Source organism: Corylus avellana, chromosome 1 (assembly GCF_965113065.1).
Source record: "Corylus avellana chromosome 1, dhCorAvel1.hap1.2, whole genome shotgun sequence".
In the NCBI taxonomy this organism is placed as follows: domain Eukaryota; kingdom Viridiplantae; phylum Streptophyta; class Magnoliopsida; order Fagales; family Betulaceae; genus Corylus; species Corylus avellana.
This window is the reverse complement of record NC_142490.1, coordinates 20,253,908-20,267,166: the sequence shown is the minus strand read 5'-3', so window position 1 is coordinate 20,267,166 and position 13,259 is coordinate 20,253,908. Positions and strand designations below refer to the sequence as shown.

Here is a 13,259-nt window from a genome sequence, read left to right as displayed (position 1 = left end):
TTTACCTTTATGTCACATTAATATATATATATATATATATATATATATATATATATATATAAAGCAAAGAAATAAAAATTGAATAACTTCAATTAGGTCGGGTGTAAATGCACCCTCCAATAGGAGCAGATAAATAAACGGAAGTCAAACCCGAACCTGAAATAAGCATAAAAAAGAAAGAAAGAAAAAAAAGCAATAGATCATGCCAACCTTAAAAATTAGTAAATAAACGACCTCTCTAAAAGGTAATTTTTTTTTTCTTTCCAATTAATACTAATTCTTATTTGTTGGATTCTTGGTCTGCCCTACAAATTTGACTACTATTGGATGGCATAAATTAAATATGCTACCCTCAATTTTTTTCTAGAGAGAGAGAGAGGGTTGAAGTGAAAGAATGATATGCGGTTGAATTTTATTAATGTGTGGGATCTATGAATACATTGAATAGGGTGACATTAACCCAATAATAAAAATAACAATTGTTTCTTTTACAGTTTCTGATTCCAACTCTGACAGTATTTAATTCTATCTTCATTTGTTGTTAAAGCTGAAGTGATAGAATTACTGTTAGTGTCCGAATCAGACACTGTAAAAGAAACAATTATTATGTCTACTACTGATGGTTATTGTTTTCAAGTGGGAGTCAGATATGTTCGGCTTAATCTATTATTCTTTTACTTTTTTAAGATCTCCCACTCTCTCTTTATTTCGGATTAAGAATGATAAATATCCCTAGTAACCCTTTCCCAATTTTAATTAGAAACAAGAAGCATAACAATTATTTCTTAATGCTTTTTCTTTTTTTTTTTTTTCTTTCTTTCTTTATGTCAAAATTGAAAATGTCTTTGGCCATTTATCTTTTTTTTTTCCTCCTCTTTCCTAGTCATAATCTAAGTACTTTCGATATCTCTTTTGTTGTTCTTTCTAGGAAGTAGGCCTCCACGCACCAATGCTGGACAATGACTTTGGATGACGTATTCACATGGTGACATATTTTCTTTTCTATGAGAAAATATGAAAACATTTTTTTTTTTTTAAATTTTCAACTGAAGCAGGATGTGGTCTTGTAGTTGAACTTGAATCTTCTCACGATTTGCCTCTAAATCAACCCATAAGGCCGCCAAACAGGGACAAAAAATAATAATAATAAAATAACTAATAGTCAGGAAAAACCTACAAATAAAAGTAAAACTCAAATGCAAAATAGGCATATGAAAAGAGCAATAGATCGGACCAACTTTGAAAATAAATAAATAAACGATCTCTCTAGAAGGTAATTTTAATGTGGCCTAACTCCATTCAAGTCTTTGCGTTAGTTATTAATTTATTTGGTGACATGCTATGTTCTAACTAGTATGGCGATACTATCTCTTTTTTAAAATATAATGGTGATGAATACACAAATGCATAGGCGGAACTAGAATTTTATGTGAGGGGGGTAAAATTATATATATATAAAATTAGGGAGTAAAAAAATAATAATTTTAAGGGTTCATCTCATAAAAAACATAAAAATTTAAAGGGCTTTTTAAAATTTAGTAGCCCCCAACCCAAAGGGTAGTTCTGCATGTGTGCAAACGGGACTAATTACTTTTTTATTTTTTGGATTAAAAATCATATTTTAGAATTCTTGAATACTTAAACTACTTTTATAATGTATTAGCAACCAATTAGAGTCAGGTAAGATCATAAAGTTCAAGCTAATCAAAATCCCAATTATGATCCAATTGCATGAAGCAAACATGTAAACGAGGGAACCGAATTCTCTCAATTTCATTTGAAAGGGAGAGAATCTTGTTCTGTAAATAAGACCAAAGTAGTTAGCCGCATAAATGTTTTAGATGCAAGCAGATGAATACAATGACAATATCACCATTCAATGCTCCAACCTTGCATAATTTATTGCTCTCAGTAGGTAAAGGATTCACTAAAAACACTGAAAGTATCAAACTAAGGGCCTGGTTGGTTTAGCTGTTTCAAAACACAGTAAATGAGAATTGCAGTTCGGCCTTTAAAATAATGCTTTTTTTAAAATGCAATCCCTTGCAATTTAAAAAGGTAAAAAGTTTAATGTTTTCAAACCACTATTTTTTTTTTTTTTCTTTCAAACATACTCCCAAATGAATCACTTTCAGCATGACATGACATTCAGGTTGGGCCTAATTTATGTTTTGGCTGTATTAGGTGGTTGATGCTTATATTTATGTTTTGGCTGTCTTTGAAGGATACATGTTGGATCCAACAGATTACAGGGTGTACATGATGGTACATAGAATGATAGAAAAAGCTTTGTATGAGATCAATAGGCATAAGTGGAGTAGTCATCAGCAAACTGGAAAGTTCTAGATTCCTCAATTTAGCCAGATTTTGTTAACAAAAGAACTGGGAGCAAGAAAGCAGAGGAGAAAACTATTTGATTTTTCCTGTTTAAGCTGCAAGGCCAAATTTGTTGAAACAAAACAGAGTTAAAAAAGATCAAGAGGAAAACTAGCACCAGTCACAGAGATAGAAAGCAAATCATATGTATTCTAAATTTGCCAAGGAATTTCTTAGTTCTTTCTTAGAAACTCTCAATCTTAATTTCTATCTAAACAATTTTTTTTCCCCACTTTCTAAGCACCTCGAGCAGGAAGTAATAGAGGCAACCAAGATTATTACACATAAATCCCTAGATTACACAGGTAATTTAAGCAATCAAGTCACAGCAACATGAAGCTTCAGAAGACTGTCAAGAGTACACTACAAACTACAAACTACAACATTTTATCAAGTACTAACTTGACAATATGAGATGAAACTTTAGAAGAAGGATTGATTTGATGCTGAAGCAGTTATTCTGAGAATGGACTAGCTTCCTGCAGGTGCTGCACACGTACAAGGCACTCTTTTCACAGAAGAGGGCAAATATGGAGAAAAGGAGAGGCACAGGGAGAGATCATATGAAAGTTCCCCCTTTCTCTAATAGTATAGATAATAATAATAGAGGCACAGGGTTAAGAATAGAATATATAGCACATGCTCAAATTGCAAGTATAAATCAAATTGCAGGTGACACTTGAAAATGTGTTCACTAGCACATGTTTAACATATAAATACTTCAACAAGGTAACTCATCCTTGTGCTGTGATACAGGGCAGCACTTACACAAAACATCCAGAGTCACTCTCAGAGAAAAGATTTGTACCACCAAAGCTAGTAGCCTAATCAAAAGAATCAATCCAGTTGTTTCATCAGCATCACTTGGTACACTTGGTAATAATCCATTCATCAAATTCCAAGAAATAAACTAAGACGCATACATTGCTTCAACAATACAAATGGTCTTCTCAGTTTAATGCAAGATATCACATCAGACCTCTAGTGAAATCTCAACAAATGAACACCCAAGCAATATCATGCCGGAAAGAAGTGCATTTCAATATCAGCAATTGGGTCTCTTACACAGCATATACATTATTCTGCAAACTATGAACTGGGAGTGAAATTTTTTATGTGACAACCTCAGCAGATTATGTGCAAATGGCTTTTTCTGTACACCATTCTTCTTATCTATTAGATTAAAATAAGTACTCATAATACATTAAAAATAAAGCATCTGGGATATCCTCAGGGAGGCTGTTTATAAAAAGATGGAACCGCAATACATCCTCCTTCAACACAGTTTGAGTCTCTACCACATCATTACTGCATGTCAGAACCCATAAATCCCCTGAATTAACTCTCTTTATTGTTCCCCGGCAGAATGGGCAAGATTCTGATCTTGTGTTCCTGTGAAATATAAAAGGAAGGGAAGGGTGCCAACTCTTAAGAATTGCTGCTTCTCGCTAAAATTCACAGTGAAATAAATTGAAAAGAAAAGGAGGAAAATAATAGGAAATACCAGTTATGGTAACAATTGATGCACATGGCATGACAGCAGTTTGGCAAAACCATTTTGGTGCAAGGCTCCAAGCATATCCCACACTCATCTTCTCTCTCCAAGTCCAAATCTGAAAGCTTTCTCTTATCCTCTAATTTCTTACGGACAACCATCTCCAAGCCATGGACATCCTCATGAGTAGTTTCAAATTCTAATGAGTCAACATGGAGACGCTGAAGAGATGGTAATATAACAGCTGCAGTTATTGGTAAGGGGGGAATATGAATAAGTGAAGAAACAAGACAGCACATGAATAGTATGTTATTATACTCCAAATTTCACATGATCTAAATTTTGAAAGAATAATGTATCTTTCTGAATAAATTGGTTTGAAACAAATATTAAACATAGCAGGCTAATTAGATTCATAGAGATTAATAATTAATGCTCAAAATACTAAAATGGAACCATTAAAATTTTGAAAAATACACACTCATTTTGTAAATTATATAAAACAAAGGAGCACTTCAAATCTTTGTATGATGTCCAAATGCCATCTAGTACAACAAAGGATTTAAGATGGTTTACACACTGTAGAATTCTCTGATGGTAGCTTTCCTTCCGCATGAAGAGATATTTGGCTTCCCATCCGCACACACCTAAATAAGAAAGAAATTAACAAACATACCAAATTTCCCAAAAAAAGAAAAGGCACCATCTAATGGTCTGATTTGCATAGTAATGCAAACTTACAGAAGTAGAAACTAACCTTAAATACAACTACTTGAAAAAGGTTTAAATAACTTGAAAGTAGACATGTACATGAGCAATCAATCCATTGAAGCAGAAACAAGAAAATGGGTGCCAAGTGATTGTAAACCAATTTCATTTGAAAACAAGCGCCACCCTTGCCTCTTGAAATAGAAGCTGCCCTGCATACATATTAATCCAGACAATAAAAAAAATTCCTCATTTTTAAAAATCATAAATTGGTCTATCAATTCGGTGACCATGCTAATGCTCAATATCTCACTTGTAATTAAATAAAGTAACACATAACAATATTAAGAGAAAGTAAGGTCACGTCGAGTATGCACGGGTGAGTAAAACAGGGTATGTCCCACATTAAAAAGTTGTCAAAGCGTGAATAATTAATGTAACATAATTGAGTCCAAACCCATAGTTTTAAGTTTTTGAATTGAATGATGTTTCAATACGCTATATTATGGTTTTACAAGTAGACTCCCTAGAATATTAATCTCCCCAATGGTAGTATCTGAGCTGATGGGTCGGTAGGAAATGTTCGTTGCAGCATCTATATGGTGTCCTCTATAGGGTGATTGATATGTTCTCACCCATAGTAGAATGGAGTGTTGCCCTCTTGGTAATGAGCATGATACTTGGTAAAAGACTTCTATTTGAGTGAGAGTATAGTTGATGTGGTAATGGACTTTTATGTGAAAGGATGATTGTCGAGTATATGTGTATGAGTGACAAAAGGTTAAGCCTCATATTGAAAAATTATCACAAGTTTGAGCAGTTATTATAATATAACTGGGTCAAAACCCATGAACTTAAGCTTTTGGCTTAAGTGGTGTAATCAAGTATAAGTGTATGAGTGACAAAAGGTTAAGCCTCATATTGAAAAATTATCACAAGTTTGAGCAGTTATTATAATATTACTGGGTCAAAACCCATGAACTTAAGCTTTTGGCTTAAGTGGTGTAATCAAGTATAAGTGTATGAGTGACAAAAGGTTAAGCTTCATATTGAAAAATTATCACAAGTTTGAGCAGTTATTATAATATTACTGGGTCAAAACCCATGAACTTAAGCTTTTGGCTTAAGTGGTGTAATCAAGTATAAGTGTATGAGTGACAAAAGGTTAAGCCTCATATTGAAAAATTATCACAAGTTTGAGCAGTTATTATAATATTACTGGGTCAAAACCCATGAACTTAAGCTTTTGGCTTAAGTGGTGTAACAATATGTTATACTATAGATATCGTCAAAAGATTATCCAAGCTGTTAATGTCCTCAACAGAAAATCTCTATATCTGTTAAAAAAATTGATAGTATACACCATTAAATTTGAAAGGGGTCCAGTCTAACACTACTCTCACTATTGACATTGCGCCTCCCGCATTGCAGATTTTCTGCAAAACCTAATTGGTTTACATAAACCAGTCATTTGTGACCAATAATGGAAATTCAGGATGAAATCATAGCCAATATAGCAGTTTTATCCTTACTAACTAATCAGAGGAATTGCAGTATTTCTTGAAAGGGTGACCATTACTCACATGAACATTAAAATGCACGAAACGAGGGAAAGAGATTCAACATAATCAAGCATGACTAAAACAGTATAATGTACAGGTATCACGTACACATTCCATATAAACCGAAATTGGAAATTCTTTCTAAAATGCATTAAAAATCAAATTTCTTTTTAGTTTTATTTTTATTTGTTAGAGATTAATCCTTTAACAGGAGAACTAATATAGAAAAAAGAGAAGGAAGCAAACTCCTAGTAAGTCATGCGACCTTTCTGGGATTTCCAGCGCATTATAAGTAAGTTTCAGCATCAAAAAAGGGAGGTAGAAATGGAAAACACATTATTTGAAAAAAAAAAAAAAAAGAAAAAAGAACCCGCGACCAATTCGCGAAAAAAACGAAAACCCATTAATGCCAGAAGCCCCGTTACTAAAATTCACAGAAACCCAGTTAAAATTCGCGCTTCAAACAAGCCCCAATTACAAAATTAGAAGGAAATAACGAAAAATAAACATAAACAGAGAGCGAGAGACAGAGAGAGTACTCACAGTACGTTGGCATGCTGAATATCAGCCTCAAGAACCATGAGGGACTCTTGATAAGAAGGCCCAGCCGCAAGCTGCTGATAAGAATCAAACATACTTCTTCAAAGTGGAATATACAAAACCAACGCACAAAGAGAGAGAGACCCAGAGAATGGGGAGTTCTATACTTCTATATACACAAAAACCACCATGGAAAACGTAAATGAGGTGTTTGAAGAAAGAGACCAACGAAAAGGTCGTTGCAGTCGAGAAGAAGACGAAGAATTAAAAGGTCCTTTTTGTGTTGCCTTGGAATTTGAATATGATTTCAATTTCTTTTTGTCATCCAATTTTTAAAGTTGACTTTGTTGCTTTGACCGCTTTCAATGGGGTTTGGTTATGGTAATTAATGAGTAGGTGTATCTGCTTCCTAATCACTAATCTTTTTTTTTTTTTTTTCAGGCTTCCTAATCACTAATCAAAACCCATGTACATGTATTTGGTCAGATGATAAATGAATGAGTAGGACCCTTTGCTTACTACTATAATCAGAAATGCAGGGTCAATTCCAATTCAATAAATACATTTTGCATTTTTCCCATATTAATTTTATTGTATATTCTTTTTACTATATACATGGTATACCCAATTACCATGGGTGGTTTGGGCTCAACCATAGGTCAATTGGACATGATTGTTACAAGGCAATTTTCTCAAATGTTTTGACGTGATTTGCAAACTTGACACGAAATTATAGGATTTGGGTTTGTAATAAATAAATTGACAAGTTTATACGATTATATATATTTTTTATATAATAAATACATGTTGAAATGGGTCAAACGGGTTGTGTTTGGGTCGAACATGTTGCGTTTGGGTCTAACTAGGTCAAATATGTATGAACAAATTCATCAAAATGATGTTGTTTTGAACCATTGGCAAAGGGTTTAGTTTATGTTATTTGTGATGATGCAAAAGATAGGAAGTTTTAGAAATGAAATAACCATATAGAACCCTAGAATTTAAATATTGGAGGCTGTAAGTTTGTTGAAGGGAGATAATGAATTAGAGTGGAGGTTGTGTTATGTAATAAATCTGGGAGTTTGAAAGTGGTAACACACAATAACCATACAGTACCCAATAATTACAGTACTGAAGATTGTATTAAGCATATTCAAAGCCTAAACTTTATAGTTTTGGTTGAGCTTTGTTATTTTGCTAGTGCTACTTTATTGGATTTGGCATTCCTGTTGTGTTTTGGGTTGCTGGAATGTGGAGCCATTTTGGAGCTGGTGCTTGATGCTTTGCTGAAGTTTTGGTAGTTCTACTGATGCTCTGTTTCTTTTGTTGTTTTGATGCAGATTTTGGTAGCATGCGGCTGATGTCTTTTCTTTGTGAGTTGTTTGTTGTTGTTTAGCCAGAAGTAGTGTTTTGTACTCTTCTATGTTCTTTCCTTTGAGAGATTTTTTGTTTTGGCTTTTTGGCTTTGTAGCCTGTTGGCATTGAGTGTTGCTTTACGCTTGGATTACCTGCTAAAATAGCACACATTTGCTTTACCCTAGTGTACTTGTGTATTGTTGAGCACTTCTATTTATATATGGGCCTCAGCTAGCCCAGTTCAAATCCAGCATAATTAAAAGAAAATCTACTCTTAGGCACAAGGGAATAAGAGCCCAGTATGACTTGAGCAGCTTAGGGTATAGGCTGCCGAAACCAAACTCAACTTAGGATAATGATCATATTAAGGCTTCGTTTGTTTCGACGTAAAATATTTTCCGTTGGAATCATAAGTTCTATTAAGCAAAACAAGCATTTTTGTCATGAATATGTGTTTGTTTAAATCTGGCTTGCATATAATCCAACCAGATTGAGCATAGGAGCCACAGGCACTCTTTACACAGTAACTTTCATGAAATTTATTTCCTTAATTATAAAGTACTGTAGTCATTGAGTTTTTATGATGAAAGGGTTAGTCTCAAGAGCCATTTTGTTCTTCATTTTGGATCCTCAATGCATCAATGTAAGACTTCCCGTCGAGTTTGCGTGTGAAAAGCCTCTTGAAGTAATCTACAACACCTATTCTTTGGAATAATGCTGGTGTTTCTGGAGTAATAAGGCTTGAGGCTGGACCCAAATCTCCTTCCAGTCTGGGGCTGTAAAATGTGGCCATAGAGAGCCTTTCCTTTACTGAGTTAACAGTAGCCCTATGCTCAATGCTGCGGTATATTCCATTGGTCACAATCTGCAAAAACATACATGGAAAACACATAAGAACAAGTCTTGGTAACTCAAACATATGTTTGATTCTAGAAATCACATAAAAAAGAGACTTACCTCCAAAATGTCTCCAATGTTGACAATAAAAGCATTAGGGAGGGGTTTAATTGGCATCCACATCCCATCTTTTCTGATCTGGAGGCCTTCCATTTCATTGAGTTGGAGAAGGATTGTTAGGCCGACGGCGTCGGAGTGAGCGTTGAGGCCAATGGCAAGCTCCGGTTGCGGACACGGAGGGTAGTAGTTCATCCTAATTGACTGCCACCCATCTTCAAACAGGTTCTTCATGTCATTATATTCCATTCTAAGAGCTTTTGCCATAAGTTCAAGGATTTTCATGGCAAGGTTTTCAAGCTCTGCTGCATAAGCTTCTAAGTCATCTCTGCATGAGGTGACGATTTAAGATTAAACATGCAGTTCTTCTTGTCTTTATTTTCCATTCTTAAACATAACAGTTCAAGAATTTTCATGGCAAGGTTTTGAAGCTCAGCTGAGTAGGCTTCTAAGTCAACTCTGCATGTGATGATTTAAGATGTGCCTCAAGTGTTTGATCATGGCAACTCAATTCCAATAGAATGCTATTTATTAGACTATTATACGACTACTAGACAACTAGAATGACGTACCAATGAAAATCAATCATTAATCTAAAGATTATTTTCACTGCCAGATCATCAATGTATTTAATAAAAACGCTTCATGGGAATCGTGTGTGTGAATGTGAGGGAGAGAGAGAGAGATGGGACCTGAATGGGAGGGGGAGCTTGGGGAGCAAGTGGGGCTTCCTCAAATGGGTTGGAAGGGTGACAAGGGAGAACATGTCTCCCCAATCAAGCTTTTGCTCATCAGAAACAACAAAGGCCTGACCAAACCCCTCCAACTCTCCTGGTTGTTGCCAGTACTTCTTCTTCTCTTCTATTGGCAGCTTAAAAAATTCTTGAATGTCTAATTTCACCTTCTCCAACAATGAAGTGCTCACCCCATGATTTATTAACTGCCAAAAAAAAAACACATTTCCAATTTTTACTTTTCAAAACAATTATATCAATAGTTTCCATAATTAAAACAAAGCTTATATATATCCATCCATTTAGGATGAGGGATTGACCAAATTGCAGCCAACCAAGCAACTAATAAGAGAGCTCCAATGGGATTCATTTGCCCAAGCAGCCAATTCCAGTCAAATCAATTGCAATGGCTGAAATATTTTTTCTATGAAATAGGATCCTCTTCGGTTCAAAAGAACGGGAGAGGAGCCGGTTAATTATAACAGGAGGATAAAATGATCCAAATAAAAAGTTAAATTACTATTTTACCTTCTTGTTATTTCTGAAAATTAATTGAAGAAAAGACAAGTCGAACAAGGAACTTTTTGGTTCAAAAGAACGGGAGAGAAGCCAGTTAATTATAACATGAGGTTAAAATAATCCAAACAAAAAGTGAAATTACTATTACGTTATTTCTGAAAATTAATTGAAGAAAAGACAAGACCAAAATACTAAAGATCCGATCCGCATATTGGTTGAACGGGTCGGTCACCATATATATGTTGGACTCTCAAATCGTTGACATGCTTTATGGAGTTTGGGAATTTGATTCAATTGACCATTTCCATCAGATTTTAAACGTTAAAAAATATAAAATGACATTTATACTCTTAATTTTTTTTATTATAAAATTCTAAATTTACCGTTAATTTTAAATTAAAAAAAAATTGAAAGGTAATTTAATCTTTTTAAGCATTTTTGTTAAAAGTTAGTGGCTAAAATTAAAAGATGGGGTAAATTAATTGAAATTGAAAATTTCATGAGTATAAATTAAAAGTTTTTGAATTTTAAGAGTTTCCCAAAAACTGTAGTTCATGATCTAAAATAAAGTTGCGAACGTCAAAACATTTTTACAAAGACAGAAGTGGCAGAGAGTGAAAGAGAGATGATGACCTGGAAGAAACCCCATTCTTTGCTTGCATGGTGCAATTTCTCCAGCTCGGAGTCCATAAATTCCGGTGAGAAAAGCTTTTGCATATCGATGACCGGGACTTGGGGTAAAGAAGCTGTGGAGTCGGAGATGTTTGGAGGGTCCTGATCGGAACGCACATACCGCGGCGGCACTGTCGCCGTCGTCCCCTTCGCCAGCTCCTGAACACAGGGAACGGGGATAGAGCTCCCTAACCATGTTTTTTCTGATTCCATAGCTCCAATAAAGAAAACCCACAAGGCAACAATTCTTGAATTCTACCTATTGTCAATGAATACACAACTGCTTCCATATATATATATAACGTGGCCGATCGAGGCCATGAATAAACAACTCTGTTTTCAAATACCAGAAAAAGTTAGACTTCCTTGAGCCGGATGCAGTATGTCAACAGAGAGTTAATTGCGGGGCTCAATTATTCTTCTTATCTTATCATAAATAGACTATTTAAAATAAATCATAAATACTTTTATAAGTTTCAATAAGTAATTTTATAAATTACATTTTTACTCTACAATTATTTCGTAATGCGACTAACATTTAAATCAGTCATTATTTTAATATATATATATATTTTTAAGAGTTGGTTGTCACATTAGTATTGTGAGATAAAAATGTAATATATAACATATGAGTAACGCTAGGTACATATGTCTCCAAAGAATAGTTCAATCGGCAGTAGACCACGCTTTATGACGCGGAAATTTTTAGTTCGAATCTCTTTTCTCCCTTCCCTTGTTGGATATTTTTCTTGTATATAAAAGTTAATTAACTCTTAATTCTTTTAAAAAAATTAATGTTTGATTGACCGTGACGTGTGCACGGCCCCCTTTGCATCTGCCATTGGGTCTACATCAATAGAATGGAATAAAGTAGAATATGTATGTAAACACAATTTAGAGTTTGACCCTAAATTTAATCTCTAACAATCAAATAAACAATGTAAAGAAACCTTAAAAGTCTACTAATTCACTAGATCCAATTAGTAAATAAATCGATCCCAAATTAATTATTCTCCGATGATCAGCATATATAAAATATAAATATCAACTCGAGGGACACCTGCTAATTTTAAAAATTATATGGAGGGTTGAATTTAGTGAAAGAATGCATGAAGTTTCATGCACCTCACTTACATATTAACATAGCCTACTTGCCCTACTCCTACGAAAAATTAGCATTTCACTTTCAACTTCTTTCCCTTCTAGAAGAGGGGTCTACCACCTTCTAGAAGTCTTGTCCCATCGGAATATGACTTTTCAACTAAAAATTATGAAGTTTTTTATTTTTTATTTTTTTACTTTTACGTGTGTTTAATTGACTTAAGAGAACGAGTGTAAAAGCGGGTTATGATTTTGGTTATAATTTTAAGGATAGATGAAAGCGGTTAATAATTGAGGAACCAATTACTAGAATTTTAAGGATTGATGAAAGCGGTTAATAATCCAGGAACCGATAGCCAGTAATCGGTTTATAATATATGATATATGTTAAAAATTAATTAAGAATAATAATAATAATTAAAATTGGGTTTTAATTTTGGTAAACATTATATAGGATTTGCTTGTTTGCTGTTTGATTGCAAATACTGCCAAATGCGATGGTACATTAGCAGTAAAACATTTGTGGCATTTTTAGTTGTTTGACGTAAGGATTTGTGGATGCAATAATTAGCATATGTTTGTGTGATTATATAACAAAAAATATTTGCTTATAGGCCTTAAAAATAGGCTAAAAACATTAAATAAGGCCCAAAAGTTTATTACTTGAAAAGTTATAGGGCTATACAAGCGGTTATTGGTTAAAATTGCTGACTGCAACTGCTTAAGGGGGTTATTGAATTTTAATAACTGCAACCGCTCCGCTTAGGCGGTTAGCCGTTACTAAAATCAATAACCGGCGGTTTTTTTATATGCAAAATAATTGCAACAATTTATGAGTTTTTTCCTTACTTTCTCAACAACTACAAACAGGGCAGTCCATAAACTAAAAAATATAGACAAAAACTCACGCGATTGTGATCATCAGCCATTCAGCCTATGAGACAGAGACGATGAGAGAGAGGAGAGACAGAGGGAACAAGAGAGAAGAGATACAGAGAGAGAGAGGGACGGCGACGAGAGACGAGAGAGAGAGACGGTGCCGCGTGAGACTTGAGCCATTAGAGAGAGTTTGAGACAGAGAATATGATGATATCCTAATGTATAAATCTGGCTGAGTGAGTGAGTGTTTGTTTTCCTCCAAAACGACGCCGTTTTGGAGAAAAAACCAAAACGGTGTCATTTTGATGTTATATTTTAAATATAAAATATAAAAAATATACATTTATATTATTATATATAAGG

General features: G+C 34.2%; 2 protein-coding genes across 2 annotated transcripts; both read right to left on the bottom strand.

The window, feature by feature from the left end:
• Window positions 1-3,282: 3,282 nt before the first annotated feature.
• On the bottom strand, window positions 3,283-6,956 carry LOC132171115 (E3 ubiquitin-protein ligase AIRP2). Its single transcript, XM_059582344.1, has 5 exons — window positions 6,685-6,956; window positions 4,629-4,791; window positions 4,452-4,518; window positions 3,881-4,115; window positions 3,283-3,768 (listed from the first exon to the last, which is right to left on the bottom strand). The coding sequence occupies exons 1-5, from the start codon at window positions 6,774-6,776 to the stop codon at window positions 3,558-3,560; spliced, it is 768 nt and encodes a 255-aa protein (XP_059438327.1). The 5' UTR covers window positions 6,777-6,956; the 3' UTR covers window positions 3,283-3,557.
• A 1,475-nt stretch (window positions 6,957-8,431) lies between these two features.
• LOC132172313 (oxoglutarate-dependent flavonoid 7-O-demethylase 1) lies at window positions 8,432-11,311 on the bottom strand. Its single transcript, XM_059583790.2, has 4 exons — window positions 10,878-11,311; window positions 9,684-9,931; window positions 8,995-9,319; window positions 8,432-8,902 (listed from the first exon to the last, which is right to left on the bottom strand). The coding sequence occupies exons 1-4, from the start codon at window positions 11,127-11,129 to the stop codon at window positions 8,636-8,638; spliced, it is 1,092 nt and encodes a 363-aa protein (XP_059439773.2). The 5' UTR covers window positions 11,130-11,311; the 3' UTR covers window positions 8,432-8,635.
• Window positions 11,312-13,259: the final 1,948 nt, after the last annotated feature.